Source organism: Manis javanica, chromosome 10, assembly GCF_040802235.1.
Source record: "Manis javanica isolate MJ-LG chromosome 10, MJ_LKY, whole genome shotgun sequence".
Taxonomy (NCBI): Eukaryota; Metazoa; Chordata; class Mammalia; order Pholidota; family Manidae; genus Manis; species Manis javanica.
In genome coordinates, this window is record NC_133165.1 from 44,723,521 (window position 1) to 44,751,220 (window position 27,700).

General features: G+C 44.3%; 2 protein-coding genes across 5 annotated transcripts; one reads left to right on the forward strand and one right to left on the reverse strand.

Moving 5' to 3' along the window:
- Nucleotides 1-9,078: 9,078 nt before the first annotated feature.
- On the reverse strand, nucleotides 9,079-22,236 carry TRIM72 (tripartite motif containing 72). 3 transcript variants are annotated; one of them, XM_073215274.1, is made up of 7 exons: nucleotides 22,003-22,236; nucleotides 21,187-21,657; nucleotides 18,383-18,478; nucleotides 18,064-18,126; nucleotides 17,576-17,598; nucleotides 16,685-16,803; nucleotides 9,079-15,762 (listed from the first exon to the last, which is right to left on the reverse strand). In XM_073215274.1, the coding sequence occupies exons 2-7, from the start codon at nucleotides 21,574-21,576 to the stop codon at nucleotides 15,188-15,190; spliced, it is 1,266 nt and encodes a 421-aa protein (XP_073071375.1). In that variant the 5' UTR covers nucleotides 21,577-21,657; nucleotides 22,003-22,236; the 3' UTR covers nucleotides 9,079-15,187. The 3 variants fall into 3 exon arrangements, with proteins under 3 accessions (XP_073071375.1, XP_017521729.3, XP_036875305.2); XM_017666240.3 differs by having other exon boundaries at nucleotides 18,064-18,294; nucleotides 21,187-21,583; nucleotides 22,003-22,222; XM_037019410.2 differs by having other exon boundaries at nucleotides 18,064-18,294; nucleotides 22,003-22,222.
- PYDC1 (pyrin domain containing 1) lies at nucleotides 19,305-22,844 on the forward strand. 2 transcript variants are annotated; one of them, XM_037019414.2, is made up of 2 exons: nucleotides 19,305-19,692; nucleotides 22,554-22,844. In XM_037019414.2, exons 1-2 carry the CDS (start codon nucleotides 19,432-19,434, stop codon nucleotides 22,698-22,700), a joined length of 408 nt encoding a protein of 135 aa, XP_036875309.1. In that variant the 5' UTR covers nucleotides 19,305-19,431; the 3' UTR covers nucleotides 22,701-22,844. The 2 variants fall into 2 exon arrangements, with proteins under 2 accessions (XP_036875309.1, XP_017521731.1); XM_017666242.3 differs by lacking the exon at nucleotides 22,554-22,844 and adding an exon at nucleotides 20,215-20,417 and having other exon boundaries at nucleotides 19,316-19,692.
- Nucleotides 22,845-27,700: the final 4,856 nt, after the last annotated feature.

Below are 27,700 nucleotides of genomic sequence, written 5' to 3' on the forward strand. Positions count from 1 at the left end.
TCTGGATGCATCACAGTTTATCCATTTTTTAGTGAAGGATATCTTGGTTGCTTCCAAGTTTGTGGAATTGTGAATAAAGTGAAAAAAGCTGCTATAAACTATCTACGTGCAAGGCTTTGTGTGGACATGTTTTCAGCTTCTTCAGGAAGGTACCAAGGAGTGCAGTTGCTGGATTGCACAGAAAGAATATGTTTAATTTTGTAAGAAACCATCAAAGTGTCTTGCAAAGTAGCTGTATGCACCTTTGCACCAGCGACGGCCTTTGCACCAGCCATGATTATTGTTATTTTAAGCCTCTAAATTTGGGGTCATTTGTTTTGCAGCTTTAGATAACTAATACAGCCTACTGCTGAACATGTCTAGAATACCTTCATTATGCTTCCTTTTGTCATCCTTAAAAACTCCTACTTGTCCAAGGACCAACTGAAGCTGTCACTTCTGAGAATTCTGCCCTGATTTTCTTAACCCAGATCCAAGCTCTCTTGCATATAACTCAATCAGCAGTTCTCACACACTGTGATCTCATTAAGTGCCTATGAGGTTATTTCTTCCACTATAGTTTATTGAAGGCAACAATTGTGAATTATCCAAATGTATATTCCCAAGACTGAACAAAGTGCATGCCACATTAAAAAGAGCTTAGCAAATGTTGATTGAATAAATGACTAACTGAAACATCAGTTCTGGACAAGACAAAGAATGCATTGGTCTGAGGAGCATACACAGGGTTAAGAAAGAAGGAAATAATGAAGAGAAGGGCCAAAGACATTATTGCATGACTGGCCTAGCTCCTAGCTCTTTTGTTCACATTGAAAACTCCCTTACCTTATCATAAAAATGCCAACGTAGCCTTGGTAAGCTGTAGTGGGTAGTTGCATTCTTTTCCTCTCAAAAATATTAATCTGCAGATAGAAACCATTGCAACAGAGAACTGGGGCAATAACGTGGCCAAACACTGAGTGGCAGGACCATGGTGGGGAAGGAAAGGAAGCCAGGTATTGACAGCATCTAGAAAGGAGGAACATCTGGTCTGTGATACTTCCTGCTCAAAGGCACAGCAAGAGGAACTGTGGTTTTAAAAGAGGCCCACAGATGGGGCTAGAAAAGCCAAGGGCTGGGCATCTATTTCCAGAATCTTGATAATGAAAGCTATCTGAGGAGTAGAGAACAGAAATGTCTCAAAAGTAAGACACTGAATCTACAAACAAACTGAAATTTGAGACGTTGGAATGATGTCCAGTTAAAACATAGTAAGAAGAGGTGGATCTTGTAAAGATTTAGTAAGTAGAAATGGAGGAGAAATTCAGATTTATCTATAGGTATGGGAATTAAGTAATTGATCTGAACAACAACAAATAAGATAGCATTAATAGATATATGTGGAAGACTAACTTTCAGAGATAGAATACAGTTTTTAAGCACTAAAGGACATTTTATAGAAACCATTCCGATTTTATACAACAAAAGAGCAGAAACTACAGTATATTTTGGAGGGACTGCTATAGGTGGAAGTTTTCCTAAGTGTATTTTGGAGGGACTGCTACAGGTGGAAGTAGTTCCTTAGGAACTATTTCCTAAATTGTTGTCACCAGAGGTAATAAAACCACAGTAAAGAAAGTAGAACAGTTAATGACTAAGCAAATGCACAATTAAATCAACTGCCCCAAAGTCAGTCAAGGGATAGACAAAGAGTACAGAATATGATACCTAATATATAAAGAATAGAAGAGGAAGAAAAAGGAGGAGAAAAAAAAGAACCTTTTGATTGTGTTTGTGATAGTATACTAAATGAGTTAAGTTAGACTGTTAGATAGTAAGGAAGTTACCCTTGAACCTTTGGTAACCATGAATCTAAACCCTGCAATGGCAGTAAGTACATAGCTATTGATAATCACCCTAAATGTAAATGGCCTGAATGCACCAATCAAAAGACATAGAGTAACTGAATGGATAGAAAAACAAGACCCATCTATATGCTGCCTACAAGAGACTCACCTCAAACCCAAAGACATACACAGACTACAAGTGAAGAGATAGAAAAAGATATTTCATGCAACTAATAAGGAGAAAAAAGCAGGAGTTGCAGTACTTGTATCAGACAAAATAAACTTCAAAAAAAAGAAAGTACAAGAGACAAAGAAGGACATTACATAATGATAAAGGGGTCAGTCCAACAAGAGGGTATATCCATTATAAATATCTATGGACCCAACACAGGAGCACCTACATATGTGAAACAAATACTAACAGAATTAAAAGAGGAAATAAAATGCAATGCATTCATTCTAGGAGACTTAAATATTCTACTCAGGCCAAAGGACAGATCAACCAGACAGAAAATACCTAAGGAGACAACGGCATTGAACAACACATTAAAAAAGATAGACCTAACAGATATCTACAGAACTATACACCCAAAAGCAGCAGGATACACATTCTCCTCAAGTACACATGGAACATTTTCAAGAATAGATCATATACTAGGCCATAAAAAGAGCCTCAGTAAACTCAAACAGATTGAAATTGTACCAACCAGATTCTCAGACCACAAAGGTATGAAACTAGAAATAAATTATGTAAAGAAAACAAAAAATCTCACAAACACATGGAGGCTTAACAACATGCTCCTAAATAACCAATGGATTAATAATCAAAGAAAAACAGAGATCAAGCAAGGATGCCCACTCTTTCCACTTTTATTCAACATAGTTCTGGAGGTCCTAGCCATGGCAATCAGACAACACAAAGAAATGAAAGGCATCCAGAATGGTAAAGAATAAGTTAAATTGTCACTGTTTGCAGATGACATGATATTATACATTAAAAACCCTAAAGAATTCAAAATAAAAGTCTTACGCATGCTGGTGGAGCTAAAGAGAAATATTCAAGAGCTAAGGGATGAATCTAGGAGGGAGATAACAGAAATGAAACAAACAGTGAAAGGATTTAAGAGCAGACTGGATGAGGTGGACGAGCCTGTTAATAGAATAGAAATCACAGAACAGGAATATAGAGAAGCTGAGGCAGAGAGAGATAAAAGGATCTCCAGGAATGAAAGAATATTAAGAGAACTATGTGACCAATCCAAACAGAACAATATTCACATTATAGGGGTACCAGAAGAAGAAGAGAGAGAAAAAGGGATAGAAAGTGTCTTTGAAGAAATAATTGCTGAAAACTTCCCCAAGCTGGGGGAGGAAATAGTCTCTCATACCAAGGAAGCCCACACATCTCCCAACACAAGGGAACCAAGGAGGACAATACCAAGACATATTATAATTCAAATGGCAAAGATCAAAGACAAGGACAAAGTATTAAAAGTGGCTGGAGAGAGAAATAAGATCACATACAAAGGAAAACCCATCAGGCTATCATCAGACTTCTCAGTAGAAACCTTACAGGTCAGAAGGGAACGGCATGATATATTCAATGCAATGAAACAGAAGGGCCTTGAACCAAAAATACTGTATCCAACAAGATCACCCTTTAAATTTCAAGAAGGGATTACAACAATTCCTAGATAAGAAAAAGTTGAGGAAATTCACCTCCCACAAACCATCTCTACAATGTATTTTAAAGGAACTGCTCTAGATGGAAGTATGCCTAAGTCTAAATAGCTGTTACCAGAGAAAACAAAACCACAGCAAAGAAAGTAGACCAACCAAATACTAACTAAAGGCAAAATAAAATCAGCTATCCACAAAATCAGTCAAGGGAAACACAAAGCCTACAGAATAAAACACCTAACATATAAAGAGTGAAGGAGGAAGAAAAATAAGGGAGAGAAATAAAGAATCATCAGACTGTGCTTATAATAGTGTAATAAAAGAGTTAAAGTAAAACAGATAGTAAAGAAGCTACCCTTGAACCTTTGGTAACCATGAATCCAAAGCCTGCAATGGCAATAAGTACATGCCTTTCAATAATCACCCTAAATGTAAATGGACTGAATGCACCAATCAAAAGACGCAGAGTAACAGAATGGATAAAAAAGCAAAACCCATCTATATGCTGCCTGCAAGAGACTCACCTCAAACCCAAAGACATACACAGACTAAAAGTCAAGGGATGGAAAAAGATATTCCATGCAAACAACACAGAGAAAAAATGCACATGTTGCAGTACTAGTAACAGACCAAATAGACTTCAAAACAAAGAAACAAGAGGTAAAGAAACACATTGCATAATGATAAAGGGGTCAGTCCAACAAGAGGCTATAACTATTATAAATATCTATGCACCCAACACAGGAGCACCTACATATGTGAAACAAATACTAACAGAATTAAAGGAGGAAATAGAATATAATGCATTCATTTTAGGAGACTTCAACACACCACTCACTCCAAAGGACAGATCAACCAGACAGAAAATAAGTAAGGACACAGAGGCACTGAACAACACACTAGCACAGATGGACCTAACAGACATCTACAGAACTCTACACCCAAAAGCAGCAAGATACACATTCTTCTCAAGTGCACATGGAATATTTTACAGAATAGACCACATAGTAGGCCACAAAAAGAGCCTCAGTAAATTCAAAAAGACTGAAATTGTACCAACCAACTTCTCAGATCACAAAGGTATAAAACTAGAAATAAAGTGTACAAATAAAACAAAAAGGCTCACAAACACATGGAGGTTTAACAACATGCTCCTAAATAATCAATGGATCAATGACAAATTAAAACAGAGATCAAGCAATATATGGAGACAAATGACCACAACAGCACAAAGCCCCAAACTTCTGTGGGATGCAGCGAAGGCAGTCCTAAGAGGAAAGTACAGAGCAATCCAGGCCTATTTAAAGAAGGAAGAACAATCCCAAATGAATAGTCTAAATTCACAATTATTGAAACTGGAAAAAGAAGAACAAATGAGGCCCAAAGTCAGCATAAGGAGGGACATAATAAAGATCAGAGAAGAAATGAATAAAATTAAGACGAATAAAAAAATAGAAAAAATTAATGAAACCAAGAGCTGGTTCTTTGAGAAAATAAACAAAATAGATAGACCCCTAGCCAGACTTGTTAAGAGAAAAAAAGACTGCACACATAAACAGAATCAGAAATAAGAAAGGAAAAATCACTACAGACACCACAGAAATACAAAGACTTATTAGATAATTCTATGAAAATCTATATGCTAACAAATTAGATAACCTAGAAGAAATGGACAACTCTCTAGAAAAATACAACCTTCCAAGACTGACCAAGGAAGAAACAGAAAATCTAAACAGACCAAATTACCAGCAAAGAAATGGAACTGGTAATCAAAAAACTACCCAAGAACAAAATTCCAGGACCGGATGGATTCACTGTTGAATTTTATAAAACATTAAAAGAAGACATAATACCCATTCTCCTTAAAGTTTTCTTAAAAAATCGAAGAGGAGGGAATATTCTATGAAGCCAGCATCACTCTAATACCAAAACCAGGCAAAGACACCACAAAAAAAAAAACTACAGACCAATATCCCTGATGAACATAGATGCAAAAACACTCAACAAAATATTAGCAAACTGAATTTAAAAATACATCAAGAGGATCATACACCATGTTCAAGTTGGATTCATCTCAGGGATGCAAGGATGGTACAACATTCGAAAATCCATCAACATCATCCACCACATCAACAAAAAGAAGGACAAAATTCACATGATCATGGCCAGCATCCAAAAGACAAACAACAACAAATGTTGGCAAGGATGTGGAGAAAGGGGAACCCTCCTACACTGCTGGTGGGAATGTAAATTAGTTTAACCATTGTGGAAAGTAGTATGGAGGTTCCTCAAAACACTGAAAATAGAAATACCATTTGACCCAGGAATTCCACTCCTAGGAATTTACCCTAAGAATGCAGCAGCCCAGTTTTAAAAAGACAGATGCACCCCTATGTTTATCACAGCACTATTTACAATAGTCAAGAAATGGAAGTAACCAAAGTGTCCATCAGTAGACGAATGGATAAAGAAGAGGTGGTACATATACACAATGGAATATTATTCAGCCATAAGAAGAAAACAAATCCTACCATTTGCAGCAACATGGATGGAGCTAGAGGGTATACAATTTTTATTTAGCAATTATACCTCAATAAACCTGGGAAGAAATGAAAAAAATGTGTACTTTTTATTGGGTGCCTTTCCACCCTTACCGCTCTGTCAGTGATCCCTGTACCTCCCAAATAAACTCCTTGTACTCGAATCCTTGTCCCAGGGTCTGCTTCTGGGAAACCACAAGCCAAGGCAGAGAAACAGATGATAATCAGGAACAAGGAAACTCCTTTAAGGAAGTCAGACATCGACAGTGTTAAGTGCAGCCAAGAGGTAAAGATGAAAACAAGAGAGGTGCTCATTGGATTTAGCAATGCAAACATGACTCGAAAAAGGCTGTTGCAGAGGCATGGGGCATGTGGAAACCAGACTGCTGTGGCTTAAAGAGACCTTGGGGCTGTGGCCACAGAGGACAGGGAGATAGATGAGCTGGACAGATACCCCACTGGATGAAACACTTGATATGTCTGAACACACCAAGAGGAGAGTCAGACAACTGGCAAAGAAGTTAGCCACTGAATTAGTAATAGCCACTAAGATAACCAAGGGGAAAAAAGATAATTATTGATTATAGAGAAAACAGAAAGTTATACAAGAGAGAAAAAGAAACCAGAATATATTACATCCTCAGATATATATTTACATAGTCATAATAATGTAAAGCCAGAACACTGATTTAATGAAAAAATATATTTAACTGCACTGGGAATATGGAGGAAAGGGAGAGGGACTGGTAAAACAAGAAAAAAACCCAGCTTCCATAGTAGGAAGACCTGATAAAAATGATGCCTGAAAATTGAGATGCCCCCTTAAAAGTGTGTTACTTTGAATTCTGAAGATAAATACCAAAATTAACAAAAGTGATTGCCTTGGTGCCTGGTGGGAGGGTGGATGGCAAAGAGGAAGAGGGCACAATTTTGCATCAAACCTCATACAGCTTTTGACTTTTAAACCAAGATTCTTCAAACTTTTCTGAATGTAACCACATTAAAAAATAAAAACTAAAAAATAATGGATTTTCTTTTACAACCCAGTATACATCCAAGTAGTAGAGAAATTGTGGATTGATGGGAATCACAAATACACTACTGGTTAGTGTGAAAACTGATAGAACCACTTCTGAGACACAGGCTCGAATACTGCATAACCTGCCCAGCAATTCCACTGTTAGATATTTGTCAAAATTAATTTAGCACTTATGCACCAGGAGACAAATGCAAGCATATTCATATCTACACTGGCATCCATAATGGCTATACAAACTGGAAGCAATCCAGTGCCCATCCATAACAGCCTGAACAGATACAACAGATAAACAGAATATCAAGCAGCCAAATGGAACACCAGGAATGAATCCTAGCAACATAATGTTAAGTCAAATTAGCAAGCCCTTGCTATTGTATGGTGCTAAGGAATAATTATTGGTTTTGTTAGGTGTGATTATAGTAATATGATTATGATAGAAAATATGTCAACACTTTTTAGAAATGAGTACTAACTGAAGTATGTACAAGTGACTGCATGTGTACAAGTGCAATTTTTTGGACAACTGAATTGTAGTCTTCATTATTTTTACAAACTTATATCTCCTAATATTAAGAGGTTGCTTTTTACTTTAACATGTGCTTTGCAGATAGGAAGGGCTTCAGTGAAATGAAGTTGAAGATTTGCTTTCAAGTATTTTAGAAAAAATGGAAGAAAACATGATAGATAGGTGCTGCAATCTCTTAAGAATTGTGGAAGCTGGTGATGGGTATACAGAGGTTAATGATACATTTCTCTGTTTTGTGGGTTTGAAATTTTCATAATAAGAAAATTTTTAATAAACAAGTCCATCCCAGAAAACCAAGTATTTTCACATCCCTTTCACACAGTTCAAAATCAAGGGAAATGAAACTAAAAAAGTGCATGATAATTAAAAGGAGGAGCAGGAAAAATAAAAAACACAAAGCCAGGCTAGTGGTCCCCTTGGAAAGGGAGGCATATGCTAGGAAGGGGGAAAGCCCATCCACAAGTAAGTGCTTAGGAATAATCTACTTGGGTTAGACATAGGATATGCAAGGGTGCCCAGGTTTCTTAATAAATAGGTAAGAGAATACAGCAGGGCAAACATAGACCACTTGATGACAGTGTATGAATGAAGCATTATGCATAGTTCCCCTTTGTGCAACTGGGGTTAAAAAAGGTGTGTGGTTTCTGGACCAGAGATCTTATACTTCCAAGTGTGGGAGTGATGTCTCAGAAAGATCTGTGAGCTAGGAATTGGGAAAGAGACCTCCTGGTCTTTGTTCTGTCACATTGCTTGGGAGACTAATTCCTGTGGCTGACTTAGTTTTCTCACCTGTAAAATGGACAATTTGGCCAAATTGTTACTGATGCTCCTATTAAGAGAGGAAGGATGACTGAATACTTGGCAGAGAAGCAAAACACAACAGGCGTCTCTGGCAACAGGCTTCCAGTTCCTCCTAACAGCAGAGAAATAAACCCCATCACACCCTCCTCCAGGGCCTCACTTCCTGATTCCTGTCCACTCCTCCTTCCAGGACCCTGGGCCTAGCCTCCATTCTTCCCTGATTCCTCCCTCTTGTAGAACTAGTGCTGAGCCCCTTCCCCCATATCCCCAGATCCAACATCTGCCCCTCAGTCTCCCTTCCTCCTCCCCCATGTGTACTCCCCACTCAGAAATCCAGACATCCTGGCCAAGCTCCTACTAATTCTTGGGAAATCAATTCTGCCTTCAGTACCTGAAGGTCCAGTGCAAGGCCTGGTGGTTCATGAAGCCAGCTACATACTCCCTTTCCAGGCCTAGAATGCTGCTCCCCAAACACCCCATGCAGGCAGGGCCAGATAGTGTAACTTGGTCCTCACATCAAAGATGACTCAGTCACAAGAAGAAACACCCAGGGAGCCTGCTTTGCTGCTATGTCCTTCATAGGCCAGTTCCACTTGTCCCCTGCCTTTCCCCTTCTGTCTTGCCCACAGCCAGGAACTGAGAGTACTCAAGAAGTCTTCCTGATGCTTCCATCTTTTTTTTTTTTATTGAGGAGTCATTGATATACACTTTTTTTTTCATTGATATACACTCTTATCAAGGTTTCACAAGAAAAACAAAGTAGTTATTACATTCACTCTTATTATCGAGTCCCCCCAAACACCCTATTGCAGCCACTGTCCATCAGTGTAGTAAGATGCCTCAGTCACTACTTGTCTTCTCTGTGCTACACTGTCTTCTCCATGATCCCCACCACACCATGTGTGCCAATCATAATACCCCTCAATCCTCTTCGCCCTCCCCACCCCCTCCCCTTTGGTAACCACTAGTACCTTCTTGGAGTCTGTGAGTCTGTGAGTCTGCTGCTATTTGGTTCCTTCAGTCTTGCTTCATTGTTATACTTCACAAATGAGGGAAATCATTTGGTATTTTTCTTTCTCTGCCTGACTTATTTCACTGAGCATAATACCCTCTAGCTCCATCCATGTTGTTGCAAATGGTAGGATTTGTTTCTTTCTTATGCTTGCTGCCTCCATCTTCACCAGAGGAAGTCATCTGAGGCTCACGGACTAAGCCAGTCAGAGTTGAGGGTGTAACTGACACTGTTTGTTGGGCCTGACACTTCTGTGAGCTCCAGGACTTCCCCACACTGTAGGTGCTTCTCCCTGACTCAGAGCTTTCTCCAAAGCCTCAGAAGGTAACCTTGCCCTTGTGAAGAAGTACAGGAAAATTAACCTCAATTGGAGTCACCCTCCTCATGGCTGACAGGAGTAAGTGCCCAGATTCTTCACCTTCAGGTAGGATGAGGTGAGTGTTTCCCACATTTCTCAGTGGGAGGAACTCCACTCTTGGCACAGTGCTAACCCCTTCATAATGCACCTTCCCTGGCTCCTTGGCTCACTTCCCACATCCCTCAGGTGTTTCTTGCACCTCATAAATCAGTCCTCTTTCACTGGGGTCTTTGTCTTAAAGTCTGCTTCAGGGGGTACCCAAACTAAGACAGTGGGCTCTCAGAGAATTCTTTAGGCCAACCCCCTCACCCTAAAGATGAGGAAACGAGACCTAGACAGGAAAGATGACCTGTGTCCCTGACAACTGGTCATCACTGTGGACCCCTTCACCCACATGGCCTCCCCACTTGAAAGAGAACTTGCCAAAATACCACAGAGCCTTCAAGCAGTGTTCCCCAGATTTCATTCATTCACACACCATCTTCACAACTTTTGCCATGAGCCACATGCCCTTTGCATATTTGTCATAGTGCCGTATTCACACCTGTACGACTTACATAACACATTTTAATAGACTCGCCTTTTTCCTGATATTTCCTTTTTCCATGTGAATTGCTGTTTTAAAAATAAGAGTTATATTGAAATAGGTAATATATTTACATGGTTCAAAATTCAAAAGGTACAATAATGTACACATTGAGGTTTCCCTCCCAGTCTTGCCTCCAGCCTCCCAGAAGCATATGATCAGTTTCTTTCACATCTTTTTCTTTTTTTTCCAGAATACTTTAAGAAGGATGGGTATTAGCTCTTTAAATGTTTGGTAGAATTCAGCTGTAAAGCCATCTGGCTCTGGTGTTTTGTTTCTTGGGAATTTTTTTATTATCAATTCAATTTCGTTGCTGGTAATTGATCTGTTCAGATTTTCTGCTTCTTCCTGGGTCAGTCTTGGAAGGTTGTACTTTTCTAGGAATTTGTCCTTTCCTTCTAGGTTGCCCTATTTACTGACATACAATTTTTCATAAAATTCTCTAGTCATTCTTTGTATTTCTGTGGTGTCAGTTGTAACTTTTACTTTTTCATTTCTGATTTTTTTATGTGTGTCCTCTCTTTTTTTCATAATAAGTCTGGCTAGGGGTTTGTCTATTCTGTTTATCTTCTCAAAGAATCAGCTCTTTGTTTCATTGATCTTTTTTCTATTGTTTTATTCCCTACTTTATTTATTTCTGATCTGATCTTTATTATGTCTCTCCTTCTACTAACTTTGGTTTTCATTTGTTCTTCTTTTCTAGTTTCTTTAGTTGTGAGCTTAGATTTATTTGGAACTATTCTTGTTTTCTGAGGTAGGCCTGTATTGCTATATAGTTCCCTCTTAGAATCGCTTTTGCAGCATCTCACATATTTTGAACTGTTACATTTTTGTTCTCATTTGTCTCCATGAATTTTGTGATTTCTGTTTTGATTTGTTCTTTGATCCATTGAATACTTAGAAGCATGTTGTTTAGCCTCCATGTGTTTGTGGCTTTTTTGTTTTCTCGTGTAATTCATTTCTACTTTCATGCCATTGTGGTCTAAGAAGTTGCTTAATAGAATTTCAATCTTTTTTAATTTACTGAGGCTCTTTTTGTGGCCTAGAATGTGATCTAGTCTATGGAATATTCCATGTGCACTTGAGAAAAACATGTATCCTGCTGTTTTGGGGTAGAACATTCTGCATATATCTGTTAAGTCCATCTGTTCTAATGTGTTGTTCAGTGCTTCTGTTTCCTTGTTTTCTGTCTGGTTGATCTGTCTGTTGATGTAAGTGGGGTGTTGAAGTCTCCCAAAATGAATGAGTTGAAGCCTATTTCCCCCTTTAATTCTGTTAGTATTTGTTTTACATACTTAGGTGCTCTTACACTGGGTTCATACATATTTATAATGGTTATGTCCTCTTGTTGGATTGACCCTTTTATCGTTACGCAACATCCTTCTTTGTCTCTTATTACTTTCTTTGTTGAAGTGTATTTTGTCTGATATGAGTACTGCTACTCCTGCTTTTTTATCCCTATTATTTGCATGAAATATATTTTTCCATCCCTTCACTTTCAGTCTATGTATGTCTATAGGTTTGAAATGAGCCTCTCGTAGGCAGCAGATAGATGGGTCTTGTTTCTTTTTCTGCCACCCTTTGTCTTTGACTGATGCATTCAGTCCATTTACATTTGAGATGATTCTTGGTAGGTATGGACTTATTGTCATTTTATTAAATTTCTTTCTGGTTTTTGTAGTTCCTCTCTGTTCTTCCTCCCTCATACTCTTCTCTTACTATTTGTTGGTTTTCTTTAGTGTTGTGATTGGATTTCCTTTTTTAAATTTTTATGTATCTACTATAGGTTTTAGGTTTGTGGTTACCATAATGTTCACTGTTCTCTAAATATACAACAGTCTATATTAAATTGATGGTTGCTCTATTTTGAACACAATCTAAAAATACCCTTTTATTCTTCTTCCTCCTCCACACTTTATGTATAAGATGTCATAAACCACATCTTGTATACCCCTTGACTGATTTTGTGTTTAGTTGATTTTACTTTTTTTAACTTCATACTTGATTGGTAATTGGTCTATTACCTTATTTTCACTGATGAAAAATATTTAGGCTTAAGAACATTTCCATCTACAGAAGTCCCTTTAATCTATCCTATAGAGCTGGTTTAATGGTGGCAAATTCTTTTAACTTTGATTTATCTGGGAAATTTTTAATCTCTCCTTCAATTCAATTCTGAATGATAGCCTTGCTGGGTGGAAGCTTCTTGGTTGTAGGTTCTTCTCTTTCAACAATTAAATATTTCATTGTCAAATATTCACTGTGCATATTTGTCACAGTGTCATATTCACACCTGGCCTGTAAAATTTCTGCTGATAACCTTATGGATTTCCCTAATAGGTAACTGTCTGCCTCTCTGTTGTTGCTTTTAAGATTCTCTCTTTATCTTTAATCTTTGCCATTTTAATTACTATATGTCTTGGTGTTGTCTTCCTGGGTTCGTTTTGTTGGGACTGTCTGTGCTTCCAGAGCCTGGGTGCTTACTTCCTTTCCCAGACTGGGGAAGTTTTCAGCAATTGTTTCTCCAAAGAATACATGTAATTTAAAAGTTAATATCATATCAAAACCATAACTAAAAAAACCATTATCACTTGTTTATGAATAAACACAATGGCAAAATAAATATAACACATACCAAACAAAATTAAATACTAGAAGACTTTGTATGTTAAAGGGCCTGAGCCTGAGAGGTACTCTTTCTCTGTTGCAAAGATGAGTAAGTGTCAGAGCAGTGCTAAGGACATAAAGTCCCAAATTAAAACTTTTTCCTAGACTGAGTCAGCAGGATTATGCAAGTACCAAAAAGAGAATAACATTCTAATGTGTGAGTCACTGATGAATGCCAAAACTGTCACAAAACCAATTTATAATTGGTAGACCATCCCTTCCAGAGACAGAATTTACCTCATGGCATACTTGTAAACTATGAGCTAGGCAGAATCTGCTTTGCCACTTCCTACTTGTGTTACCTTCTCCTAGGCCAATCTCCTCATTGATTTGAATAAGAAAAAACAGTATTTGTGACAGCATGGATGGACCTAGAGGGTATTATGCTAAGTGAAATAAGTCAGAGAAAGACAAATACCATATGATTTCACTTATATGTGGAATATAAAAAACAAAACAAACAAAAAATGGAAACAGACTCATAAATACAGAGAACTAGTGGTTGTCAGAAGGGAGGTGGGGGGGGATGGGCAAGTAAGTGAAAGGGATCAATAGGTTCATATCAAAACCATAACTAAAAAAACTTCCAGTTATAAAATAAATAAGTCATGGGAATGAAAAATACAACATAGGGAATATAGTCAACAATGTTGTAATAACTTTGTATGGTGACATATGATTACACTTACCAGTGAGCATTTTCTAATGTATATAAATGTTGAGCCACTATGTCATACACCTGAAACTAATATAATGTTATGTCAACAATACTTCAATAAGATTAAAAAAAGAAAAATAGCACTGATAGTCCCCACCTAACAGTACCCTTGAGAGTGCAGCCCCATGAGCCATCTCTCTCCAAGCCCTCATTCCTCCACCTCATGGACATTCAGATGGTACCTGCTCACTACCAAAAGTGGGAAGACTGCAGAGAAATATAACGATGAAAAACCAAATCACCAAGAATCACATTAGTGATATGTGTTGGCATTTGTCTTTTTTCTCAGAATTGTAACCACGGTGGGTATATAGTTCACTTTGCTTGCTGTTTCTCACTTATATCATGAGTATTTCCCATTTCATTAAATACTCTTTGACATTATATCCATACCATTTGGTTCAATATTTTATGAATATGTTTACATCGTGGGAGCTGTTTCTCTCCATTCAGCAGACCTGGGCAACTGAACCAGAGGTATATCCTGACTTTCAGTCCTTTCCTGGAACACTAGCTCCAGCCTTGATAAATTCTCTATGCAGCCTCTGTTCTCAGGAAAAAGCCTCTATTCTCAGGAAAAAGCCAGAAAAACAGTAGCAGCAACTCAGATTGTCTGTGGTCATCCTCAATTTACTAACACAGCATATTCCATCTCAAGATCTCACAGTACTTATCACATCCCCTGGCAAATTCTTCAGAATTCTTTTAAGATAGTATTTAAATAATAACTGTAGGTCACCAATTCAAGAAAGGCCAAAATTTGGAAAGAACAGACTTGGGCTCCAGGCCTGGCTCCATCACTCAGCCAGTGGGAACTGTTGACTCTGTTTTCTCCAATTAAATGGAGATAAATTTCAACTCTCCAAGAGAATCAGATAAGATTATAGATGTGAAAAAACTAGTAAAGTCCTAAAGCACTATCTACATAAGGTGTGACTGCTTTGAAACTGAGATGTTCTAAACAAGACAGTGTTCAGGGTTCAAACTCCAGCTAGAGATGTTTTAGAGACAAGGACTTTTCCTACCAGACAGAGCAGTGGGGATGTTGATACAAAGAACACACACTCAGACTCAGATACAAAGAACACACACTCAGACTCAGAAGTGCCACTGGGAGGAGCTCACAGTGAAGAGAGAAGTACATGTTGTCACTCAGGCACTTTGAGGGCACCCAAAAGCCCTGTTCAGATGACACTTAGGCCAGAGCTTTTCCAGCTTTTCCTCTAAAAACCACAAGTAAAAGAACTCCATAAATGAAGTGAAAGGACAAGCTGTCAGATTGGGTGAAAATATATGCAGGGAATAAACAAAGGTTAAGTATGCAGAATATATAATCACTATAACTCATTAAGAAAAATGAACAATAATATGAACAGGCAATTTTTATAAGCTGAAATACAAACGGTCAATAAATACATGCAATGAGGCAAAGGCTCAGGCCTCCTCGCTGTCAGGCCCCACGAGCAGCAGCGGCTGGGCATTCTTGCCCTTGTCGTGCCAGCACACATCAAAGAAGGGGTACACAGGCCCAGGCAGGCGCTCATGGAAGGCAAAGAGCAGCTCCAGTGTGTCGGCATCACTGGCACCATAGAAGGAGAGGACACCATCACTGAAGCTCAGATAGATACCAATGCGCGACGGCCGCCTGTCTGGGATGCGCAGGGCACGCGGCTCCTTGGCTTCCACGTGTGCCTCCAGGATCTTGCCATCACGCAGGCCGAGCAGCCAGAGGCCCTGCGAGGGCACAGCGTGCAGCCTGCCACGGCGGCTGGCCTGCGCCGCAATCACACCGAGAGCCCAACGCGGCTTGTCGCCCACCTCCACCTCCCAGTAGTGCTCGCCCTCTGAGAGCTGCTGGTGCGCCACCACGGCCACGGCCTTGTCAAACTGGCACGGGTCCTCTCCGGCCGGCGGCGCCTTCTGCTCACAGCACTCCACGCGGCGGCCAGAAGGAGACAGCACCAGGCTCGGGTGGGCAGAGCTCGGGTCAAAGGTCAGCTCCTTCAGCGCTGCCAGAGGGAGATGGGTCAGGCCCCCAGGGGTGTTTGCCTTCCTGCGAGCCTTCTCCCAACTTGCCTGCTAGCGTTGTCTCTCTAATCCTCCCAACATCTCTGAGAGGTGAGCCTCTGCTTACTGCTTGGACGGAAAACTATACCTTTCAGAGCTTCAGTTTGCTCAGCTATAAAATGAGGCCATAATTGCCGCCTTCCAGGGTAGTGGGAGGATTAAGTTGAGACAAGGCCCATGTGACTCACCATCTAAGGCCCCAGGTCACAGAGCAAGAGACAGTCAGGAAATCCCCAGGCCAGCCCCACCTCACGGGGCTGTGTGACCTCACTCAGTCCTGACCCAGTCTCTGGCCCTTAGTCTTCCCTTGGATAAAAGGGGATAAAAGGTCCCAAGGGGCTACACCAGTCACCTGTACAGGTCCTGGAACTCTGTAACCATTAGCACCTCGATGAGCTCTACTTGGAAGGAGAAAAGTTTAGTCCCTGGGCCCCAGAAGCCACAGGCCACCAGAGGCAGTGTCTGACCCAGGCCCCTCCCAGAGTTCCAGCTCTGCAGACCCTCGGACCCTGACTAGCAGGGATAATCATTTCCACTGTCCAGAGGGGCAGGGATTGGCCAGGACCACACAGGGCTCAACCTCAGGCCCCAGCCTCCCCTGCTGCCCACAGCTACAGCCAACTTTTGGTAAGCAGTGAGTGTCCTCTCCATGTCAGCCCCCTGCTGCAACCCATGCCCTCAAAGGTCCTTCTCCAGGCACATGTTACAAGGGTGCAGGGAAAAGCCCAGACGTAACAGGGCAATGGGCACCTCCTTAGATGACCTCCCCAATTGGGATTGGGAGGCCTCTCTGTGGTGGCTGGGGCCTTCCATCAACCACACATTTATTTACCAACACAAACCTGGAGTCAAGCCCTCCAGTACCTGGCATCAGAGCCCGGAACATCTTCCTCCACACTTGGAATTTGAAGTCATCTGAGATGATAGGCAGCTGGATATCCAGGCGGGCAGGTGGTGGTGACTCTGACAGGATCTTCTGCAGCCTGGGTGTGGGAAGTTAGGGGTGGGGACTATGAAGGGAACTCCTGGAGGAGGCATGGGTTGGGGGAGGGCAAGAGGCAACACCCGGAAGAGAGGAGGACAGGGGCTGTGGTGGAGTTCCAGCATCTCCCCCACATTGACAGCCTAGCTTTAATTTCCTCTTAGAGTTTTCATTTGGGAAGATGAAAAAATTCTGGAGATGGATGGTGATCGTTGCACAACAAAAAGGTACTTAATTCCACTGAACTTATGTACACTGAAACTTGGTTAAATTGGTAAATTTTATGTTATGTATATTTTACCACAGTTTATTTTTTTAAAAACCTTCTGTTTGGATCATGTTGAAACTCTTCAACCCTTTACAACTTACTCCTGCCTGCCACACCAGCCTCATCTTCTTCCCCTCTGGCCATTCCTGCCACTGCCGTTTCCCTCTGCCTGAAGTGCTCCTCCCCCTGCTCTCCACCTAGCTGACTCCTGTTTATTCCTCCAGCATCCAACTCAAAAGTACACTCCTCTAGGGGACCTGCCTGGGCCACCTCCTGCCCTCCACAGCAGCCCTGAGCACACAGCAGTGCTGGCAGGCCTGCCATGTTGTCCCCAGCACTGGTCTGGGAGGTCCCTGAGGAGAAGGACCAGGTCACCGAAAGCGAAGGGAAGCCACAGTGTGTGGAATGAGAGCATGCAGGTGTATTGTGAGTCGAGGGTGAGCCAGCCAGCATCCCTAAAGACTAGGGCAAGATGGGAGAAGGGGCAGGGCCAAACTGATCTCACCTGCTGGTCACCAGGCAGTATTTCTGGAGAGAGAGAAAAAGAGAATGAAGGTGAGGCAGGCAGGAGAGACACTGGAGAATTCTGAGGATGAGTGGACCACTAGGAATGCTGAGTGTGAGGACAGGAAGAATCAGAAAGCCAAAAGAAACCCAGAATTCAAGTCCTCCCACAGTCCTTTACTTCTGTGTGAATTAGAAAATGTATCCCCCTTTCTCAAGAAACTAATTCCCCCAGGCAGAATGTCCTAATAAATATACAAATCTACAACATCTATGTTATGAATGGTACCCCCTTGGATATAGTGTCCTTGCACAGTGTCCCACCTAAACAACCATGAGAGCAGTCCTGGGCCCATCCCTCCTGGATGTGTGACCCTGGCTTATCCCTGTCCCTCTCTGGACCTCAATGTCCCTGTCTGACAATGGGATGAGATCTCCAGGGCCTCAATCCTGGCTAAGGGCAGAGAGAGAAGATCATCCAATGCTCACCATGAGGAACTCAGTCTGTGGCTTGTCCGCCACCTCCTCCAGCACCTTCTCCATCTGTCGTAGCTGCTCCAAATAAGAGTTCAGGCTCCCCAGCTCCCGCCGCAAGGCAACCCCTGCCTCACCCCGCACACGTTCTGCCTCACAGTCCAAGGAGCCCTCCAGTGCATCCAGGAACACCCTCATCTTGCCCAGCTGCTCCCCCACAGCCCCCCGGAACTGACGCACCATCTCCTGTGGGGGCAGACAGGCACAAGCTCTTGGCTAGGGACCCGCAGTCTGGACCCTGAGTTCCCAGGCTCTGTCACATTGAGCCCCTCACCTCCACCTCCATCAGCTGCTGCTCCAGCAGGGCCACACTCTTTTCCTTGCGCATACATGCCTCCTGCAGCTGCAGCTTCTGCTGCGGGAGCTGTGTCTGCAGATGTGAGGCATAAAGAAGTAAAGCTACTGTCCCCTGCCCACCAAACCCACACCTCCCATCCTGAACCTGCCTTCTCTGGTCAGCCTCAAGTGCCACTTCCTCCTCCAGTAGGCTGGCATCCTACCATCCCCAAACCCACAGGCCCTTGCCAATACTGGTCCTGACGCCTACAATGCCTTGCCTTCTCATTATCTCTAGCCTTGCCTTCCCTGATCCCATCCCCTCAGCAGCCAACCCCCAATGAAGGTCTTCGTGAGGATGACAAACACAGATGCAGTTTAGCTGCCTCCTCCTGAGGGGTACAAAGGTTGGCACACAGCAGACTTCAGGGGTAAGGGTAGGGTGTGTGAAGAAGAAATGCAACTTCCTCTACTCTTGGACTTCACCCCATACTTAAAAGCAGAACATTAACAAACCACCCCAGTCAGCCTCCCTGCACACCTATGGGCTCTGGGGGTAGGCAATTTAGTAAAAATGCTGCATCAACCAAACATGTTTATGGGCTGGGCCCTACCCTAGGCCTGTCAGTTTGTGACTCCTGTAACGCAAGTGTACGGAAGCTCCTAATACCTCCTGCCAAAGCTACTATTTGCTGGGAGGCACATTGCCCTGGGCTCAGATGGTTTCAGTCCAGCCTCCATGGCTTCCAACCTCAGAATGGAAGCAGTCATCCCCACCTCACCAATGGTTGTTACAAATTGGCAGCCTCCTCCCCTCCCCCTCTAAGGGAAACTGGGAGAACCCACCAGGCACTGTTTGCTGAGGAGTCCCTGCATGGTGGGAGCTATACGATTGAACGGAGTCCATGGCCCCCTGGCCAACTGCCAGGTCAGTCTTCTCCTGGGGACAGTCCTTGCAGGCAAGAGCCCCGCCTGCTGCAGTACAGGGAGTGCCTGGTGGCTCTTCCTGCAGGGTCATCGGAGGTTCACAGAAGGCAGGGCTGAGCCATGGGGAACAAGCGCGACGCCATCCTGGACGCACTGGAGAACCTGACAGTGACTGAGTTCAAGAAGTTCAAGCTAAAGCTGGGATCTGTGCAACTGCGTCAAGGCTTTCGGACCATCCCACGAGGGGTGCTCGGGCCGCTTGATGCCATGGATCTCACTGACAAGCTGATCGCCTTCTACTGTGAGGACTACGGGGCAGAGCTCACAGCAGCCGTGCTATGCGACATGGGAATGCAGCAGGAGGCAGCGCAGCTTCAGGGGGTGAGTGAGGGAGCCCCCGGGCCTAGCAGATCCCAGTCAATTACTTTTGAGCCCTGGCACACACATGTTCTCTGGACCCAGACCCTTTTCCTCACCAAGGACCCAGGCATCCAGTCGCGCCCCCACTATCCTGTCCCCCTCCTACATCAAGCTCCTTCCTGGGATTGCCCCTTCAAACTTCTAGCCAGCCCCTCCCTGCGGCTTAGGACTGGGCTAGTGTAAGTCCTGACAGATTGTATCCTGCCCACCCTGAGGCTCCCGGGCCACTTGGTGTCCTATCTCAAGGACTCTGTTCTTTCTGCACAGATAAAGACTGACAAGGTTGGAAGTTCTGGGGTTCTCAGCAAAAGTGAGCCTGGGTTGGGAGGGCTCCTGGGAGGAGGAGGTTCCTGCACTCTGCTAGGAGACCACTGTCTAGCACTAGGCAGGACTGGAGAAGGCAAGAGTGGGAGGGTCGGTGAGACTGGGCCCCTGGAGGAGTCTGGGGGCTTCGAATACTGAGGACAGGGTCTACCGCTCTAGCTGTCTGAAGGCCAAGGAGAACGCTGATGTTTGTGGGCAAAGATAACCTGCAGAAGCCCACCTTGAGCACCAGTCGCAAGAAGACCATGGCAGCTTCTCCACCACTGGATGGAGGACTGCCACAAGCCTCCACATCCTGCCTCCTCCCGCCCCTGCACCTGTTGTTTATTCTTTCAGAGCCCAATAAATGTTGCATGACAGACCTTCCTGGGCCTCCTGCAGCTACATGTGTGTGATTTACCACACATATGACATGGACAAGCCAGTGTGTGCCTTAGTCTCCACTTGCCAATGTCTGGGTGTCTCTGCTGGGCACCTGTGAAGATCGCAAACCTCGTGGCATGCACATCTGTGTGTGTGCTCTGGAAGCGCAGGACTTCCACCTCCAACCAGAAAACAGCCTGGGCCTGGGGTCTCTGTGCCAACCTGGGCCTGAGCACAGACGTACATACCTTGCCCTCCCTGCCTCCCCTTCAGTTAGGCCCTTGCTTGTGGCGATCCAGCCGCACAAGTCCAGTAGTTCGTGGGATGCATGGGCCTCAGCCAAGCAGCTGTGCTGCCCCAGCCATCCCCAACCCCAGCCACCTGGACACTCCCTGAATATCGCCCCTCACCACTTCTCGGGCTACACCCAGCATACAGGCCTTCACGCAAAGGCTGAGAGCACCCACTCAATCCTCCGCTACGCACCCCAGCTGAGCCCAAAGAATCTGGGTTTGTGCCACACCAATTCCACCAGGACTCTCCTTCGCACTTGGTCTGGGCTCCTCTCTCCGCCAAGTCTGCCTTTAGCACGTCAGCCCCCTATTCTCTAGGCGCCTCGCCCCACCCCCGTCCACTGCCACTCTAGGCACCTTGGGCCGTGAAGCTCAAAGTCCAAGTCCAGGCAGCTCCCTCTTGATCGGCCAGGCCCCGCGCCGACCAACACTCCTGTTCCCACCACCCCAAGTAGAATCTGCCCAGGCCCCTCACCTTGAGGCGTGCATGGGCTTCCGCGGCGGGCAGCAGGCGGTGGCCGCGGTGAGAACCGAGAGAGGCGCACACGCCACACACCAGCGCGCGGTCCTGCTCGCAGTAGATGCTGAGCGGGTCTAGGTGCTCCTCACAGTGGCCCTGCGGCACCTGCGCCAGCCCCTCCACCAGGCGTGCCAGCTGCAGGTTAGTGCTAAGCACCTGTGGCCGCGTGGGTGCCTGGCAGCACGGGCAAGGCGCAGTGCCGTCTGCTGCCGGCTCCCCAGCCACGCGGTTCAGGCAGGCGCGGCAGAAGCTGTGGCCGCATTCGGCCGTCACCGGCGCGTCGAATAGCTGCAGGCACAGAGGACAAGACAGCTCCTGGTGCAGGAGGCCAGGTGCAGCAGACATGATGGGCCTGGGTAGAGGAGCAGTCAGTCACGGAGGCTCAGCGGGGTCGCGAACCCGGCCCAGGCCAAGACCCAGCCAAGTCTGTGGACAGGCAGAGAGGAGCCTCAGCCTACACAGGAAGGGACTGTGGTTCTGGCCAAGTAGGAAGGGGCGCTCAGTCTCAGTCCCAAAGGCAGCCTCAACTGCATTTCTCAGCCCCAGTCCCCAGAATAACCCCTATCAAGCACCTTGTCCAATTACAATTCCTAAACCAGATTCAGGATTGTAAATAGTCTTACCTACCCACTGTCCTTCCTCTGTCTTAGACCCAGGTCTCAGCCCCACCCCCAAACTCTCCAGAGCCCCCATCCCCTCTCCCTCACCCTCCAGGATCCTCAGCCCTCCCTTCCTCCACAGCGCCAGGCCCACAAGACCCAGAGGACTCACAGGTCTGGTTAGAGATGTTGGCCAGAAAGAGACTCCCAGGAGGCCCAGTCAAGGTCACACCTAACCCAAGGGGGTCAGAGCTGGGTCTGAAAAGAGGCCATGGGCAAGCAGCAAGCTCAGAACAAGGACAGGGGACTCACAGGGGCAGCTAGCAGTGGACACCACGGGTGATGGGCACCCAGTGAATAGGAGACAGAGATTCCCAGACTGAGTACTGTCTCCAGGACTATATTTAGCTGCCCTGCCCACCTCCTCCCATCACTTCTGGAAATTATTCTAAAAGTGGTCATCAGACAAGCACATGTCGAGGCCACCTGTCCTGGCCCATCTCACTGTCCCCTCTCCTGCCCAGCCAGAAGCCAGAGCTCAGAACCGCAGGGAGACAGGCTCCTCTCATAGCACAGAAAAGATAGAAACATGGTTTGGAGGAATCTCTGCTTTCTTCCCAGCCCCCAGGATATCCCTTTCCAGTTTCTGGCTCCTCCCCAGATTGTCACCCCAAGCTTATGGCTCTCTAAGGTCACACTGACAGTTTTATTTCCTACCTGCAGGAGGAGAGGACCTCACCCAACCTAAAAGACTTTCTACCCACAGAGCTGAGAGGAGAGAGACTCTTGTCCCTGCTGGTCTCTCCAGGGCCCAGCCCAAGCCCTAGGGCAAAGTGGGTCTCCCTAAGTGCTTGGAAAATGAATGCTTGAGGGACAGCTGAATAAATGAATGAACTGAAGCCAGAGCCTGCAGCTCAGAAGTCTACTCTACCCGGGAAGCCTCAGGCCTTCACGTATGCTTGGCCTTCAAATTCCAGTTTTAAGTTTCATTCATAATAAAAACTTAAATCCTCACTGTGGCCCAGAAGTCCCTACCTAATCTAACCCCATTCATCTCTCACCCTCTCCCTCTACTCACTGCACCTGGGCTTCCACCTTGCCCTCCCCTCTACCTGAAACACTCCATGGCTCCCTCCACACCTCCTGCAGTCTTTTACCCATTATCACCTTTTCAGCTAGGCATTTCCTAACTCCCTAAGCTCACATCTTCCTTCCCTACTTTATTTTTCTCCATAACATTTATCGCCATCTGAAATGCAATGTATTTTACTTGTTTTTTTTTTTGTCTTGTTTCCTCCTACCAGAATATAAATTTTGTTTACTACTTGTCTCCAACTTAGTATAAAGTGTATGGCACACAGCAGATGCTCAATAAATACTTGAGGAGTGGCTAAACATATAAATACATTTGGTCCTTCTCTTTGGCTTCTCAGTCACACTTTCTCTCAGCCTTTATCTGGATCTGCTAATTTCTCCCTGAATTGCTCTCTGTCTTTCTTAATCTGAGTTTCTGTTCCTCTTTCAGTTAACCCCCTTTGGACTCTCTGTCTCTCTCTTGGGTTTTTAATGTTTATTTTTATTAATTTTATCCCTAATGTGCACATGAAGTGCTCTGATCAGAAACAGACTTATTAAATACCTCCCAAGAAACAGTAAATATTTGTCCCCCTGTGCCCTATGATGATGCATTGAGAGGCTGTCACTTGTCCTATGAAAGTAGCCAGATGCCTCATTGGTGAGTAACAGGAATTTTTATTCTTTTCCCTGCTTATAAAGGAGAAGGAGGCAGCTGCCCCCTCCCCTCCTTAAAAGTCTTCTTACTCCAGATCTTCAGTAAGTAAATATGTTCCCAGGAGCCAGATAGCTCCTTGTATGCCTTGGCTTTTATGATGAGTCTTTGGACTTGTCTCCAAATTCTGCTGCTCATTCCTTCTTGAACACTTGAAGCTCTTGCACGTTACATACTGGCCCACTTAGAAAGCTACTCCAGGCTTCCTGGAACCTTGAAACCTTGTTCAGGGTGTAATGATTTGGGCCCATGAGGAAGAGATAAGAGCAATTTTATTATTGCTTTGTATCAGAGCAATTAACTACACAAATGACTGCAGACATAATTGTCATGGTAAGTGAAGGGTGTCAGAAGTGAGGGTTTTTTACTGGAAACCCTGAGAAATCCAGCAAAGTGTGACTTCTCCAAACAGCAGTGGAGTGGGAATGAGAGCATATCTGGAGCTGTCTCTGAAGCCACAGGCCATTTCACTTCAGTTCAGCAAGTCACCATTCCAAATGTAGATCTCTCCTGGAGTTTCCATCACTGCCAGGCTAGGACTGAAGGTTTTGGTCAATAGGAAAGCCTGCCCGGACAGTAACAGTCAACTCAATCTCTCTCTGTAAATGGGCCAAGTCTGACCTCCAACCCATGGAAGGGACACTGATTGTCTACAGCAGATTGAAGGACAAGACAGAGCAGAAACCATGTTCAGGAGAGGAAGAGATGGGGATTAGTGTTGCTAACTCTAAGACAGAGCTCTGGGAAGTCACTGAGGCCCAGAGCTCAAAGGGGACAGATTTCAGCTTGTCCTAAGGGAGAGCTTCCCAATAGCTGGAGTGATAAGTGCCATGGGAGGTCAGAGCTCCTTGTATTGGATAAATGCAAAGCAAAGCCAGAAATCCCCCAATTAGGGCCACTGAGGAAGCAGGTACTGAATGTGGGTGTCACAAGCTCATACTGGATGCCCCTGGAAAGATTACGTACCTCTCAGGCTTCAGCATCTTCAGCCAGAATATAAGGATAACTAATCCTACTTATAGTATCCTATAGGACTATTATGAGGATTAAAACTAGATAATATACCAACTAAACACCAGGATAGTGTGCTGACACCTAGGGGCTTAGGAAGTGGTGACTGCCACCACTAGATTCAAATCTTGACTCTGTTCTTTCCTTGTTGTGTGACAATGACCTATCACTTAGCCTGGTTTTCTCATCTATAAAATAAGGATCATGATATTATCTAGACTACTCGATTTTTATAAAACTTCAACAAGTTAAGTCATATAAAGATCTTGGAACAATACCAGGTCCATAGAAAATTTTCAATTAATGTTAGCTATTGATATTATTACAATTATTACTAATTGTTCCAATAAATTTTTGCTACAACCCTGTAAGGTCAGTAACAACATCCCTACTTTACAGACTGGGAAACTAGGGCTCAGAAACTTTAACAATGACAAAAGCTCCTACTATGAGCCAGGCCTGTTCAAGCACTTCATAGTTCTTAATCTGTTTATAAATTCAAAACATCATCTGTTCCTATCTCACAGGGAGCCATAACACACAGAGATTCAGTGACTTGCCCAATGTCCTGGCAGCTGTGATCCTTCTGACCCCAGGAGGAGCAATCTGGCTCCAGCACTCAAAGGGTTACTTTTGTTGTGGTGAGCAGGGGGCCACACCAAGGAAGCATATTATCAACGCCAACTGCTCTGGCTCTAATCCAGGGGGCAAGGGTGGATCTGAGGTGAGATCTGAAAGTTCCTTCCTATCAGGGATCAAAGCTCAGAGCTCTGAGCACTTCCCCCAGAAAAGGGGGGGTCAAGGGAAAAGGGATTGCTGTGGCTCCCCAGAGAGCTGCCAAAGGTTCCTATTCCCACCTCCCCAGATGGAAAACTATCATAGTGGACTCCAGGTGCAAGCAGGCTCTGCCTCTACCTCTGCCTCCCTGGAAGACCCTGGCCAAGTCACTGCTCTTCTCAGGTCACTGATTCTCTCCCTATGAGCTGGTGAGTTGAGCGTGTTAATGTCCATTACAGGATGTAGACCCCAGAGGAAGACTATGACCTCCCTAAGTCATACAGCTAAGAGGTAGAGTCTAGGAATCAAACCTGAGTGAGTCTGACATCCCTCATCTCCTGCTTTCCCATTATTCCACAATCTTCTGAATGTGCTTTCAAAGTTCTAGAGCATTCTGCAGAGGAGGAAGTTAATATCATTACTATTATTGCCATATCTGTCTTCCTAAGAGTGTTTGTGGAAAGTCTGAGGGAGGCATAAATTTTCATACGCATAATCTTTCCAAGCAGTTTGTCAATTTTTGGTGATGGTGAGTGGGACCTCTTGGATATTGGTTGGAATTTGGGCCAGAAGTCAGATGGTTCAATCTGTTTCCTCATTTGCTACCAGTATAGGCTTCCAGAGTAATTTCTCAAAACCTGTTTGCTCCTCTGTATGGTGGAATAAATACACAGACCTCATGGGGTTATTGGGAGAATTAAATAAGATCATGCATGTTATGTGCTTAGCACAGTGCCTAAAACATAAGTAAATTCAAGAACCAGAAGCTCTTTTTACTATTATTACTGTCTCCCAACAGCACTTATGAAGTTGGGCATCAAGTAGATCCTTAATACATCTTTTAGAATGAAATCGATTCTCCAAAAATGTTGTTCCCTTCAGAGTTCAGAGTCTACGTGTACTCAGAGACCACACCCACCTGCCAAAAGGTTGTCACTTGTTCTCACTGAGCTCCAGACTGAAACCACTGTAGGAGTGAGGCTTCCAGTTCTATGAGAGGACTGGCTGTTTCCCCAGACCCTTGTCCCTTGCCTCCCTGTGACACCAAAGTGCTAGCACTTGTTTGAGGTGTCAGGTGAAAAAATCACAGCCAGGATCTTCTATGTCTCAATCCAAACAGATGTGAGCAGAAATGTCACTGGAGTCATATGCCAGAAAGCTGGGCCCAAAAGGAACAGTTCTGGTGGTGATACACAGGACAAGGGGAGAGGCAGTGTCACACCACCATAACACACATCCTCAGCATCCTCACCCACAGGAAGCCAGGTGTGAGAAGTCCACCTTCTCCTAGTCATGGCATGCATTCCCCCAGGTGCAATTTCCCGCAAGTTTAATTGAAATGTATTATATTGGTTTTACTTCAAGCCAAAACCACTCCATCCAAACAAGGGTTCAAGAGATGCCGTCAAATGGCCATATGGCCAAGGGGATCCCTGATCTGTGTTGGGGCTGAATTAGGCAATTGTTTTTAAAGTCTGAGGCCTAAACACACAAAGCTTCTAAGATTCTATCAACTAAGAAAAGAGCAGATGCCACGTGTGCACAGGTCCACAGGCCAACAGGGTAGAAGGTGCTGCTGAGAGTGGCAAAGGCCTTTAAGGCCAAGCGAAGGAGCTTGGACTTGATTCTGAGGGCACTAAGGAGTCATAGGAGGTTTCTGAGCAGAGAAGGGACAGGATCAATGTATGGGCTTAGGAAGATGTAGCCTTCTGGCCACTGTGCCCAAAATGAGTCAGAGATTCTGCAAGGATGAAGACCAGTGAAGAAACACAATAATAAACTTAGCCATGAGCCAGGGAACACTAGCTGTTGGACCACTAGTGGCACCTATGGTGAGGACATTGGCACATAGTACTACCCAGCTCATGTGGAGCAACACACACAAAAGTGGGGAGCAGGACCCTGCTACCCTGCTGGAAGCTCTAGAATACAACATGCTGCAAGTTAAGTTTAACTGAGCACATGCTATGTACCAGACACTCTCCTCCTGGTGCTGGGGATTCAGCAATGAACAGGACAGACAAGATCACTGTCTTTATGGAGTTAACATGCTGTTGGGGAGGTGGATACCAAATAAATGAATAATGTCAGGATCACATCGGTAGAAGGAATGGTGATTGAAACAACCCAGCTGAGGAGATAATGGAGGATTCCCAATATCCACCTCCCATGAAGAGGAGCCAGGATTCAAACTAGGCACTGCACAGCTTCAAGTCTGTCATCTTTCAACTCCTAGAAGCAGTCTCTTTTTGAAGAGCTTATATGTGAGGCACACGTTCCAGTTACTAGTATC

Coding starts and splice junctions, on each gene's coding strand:
- PYDC1 (XM_037019414.2), top strand. CDS start 19,432: ATGGGGAACAAGCGCGACGCCATCCTGGACGCACTGGAGAACCTGACA. Junction 19,693..22,553: donor AGGCAGCGCAGCTTCAGGGG/GTGAGTGAGGGA, acceptor TCCTACCTGCAG/GAGGAGAGGACCTCACCCAA.
- TRIM72 (XM_017666240.3), bottom strand. CDS start 21,576: ATGTCTGCTGCACCTGGCCTCCTGCACCAGGAGCTGTCTTGTCCTCTG. Junction 18,295..18,382: donor AGCAGCTGATGGAGGTGGAG/GTGAGGGGCTCA, acceptor CTGCCCCCACAG/GAGATGGTGCGTCAGTTCCG. Junction 17,599..18,063: donor CACAGACTGAGTTCCTCATG/GTGAGCATTGGA, acceptor CTCTCTCTCCAG/AAATACTGCCTGGTGACCAG.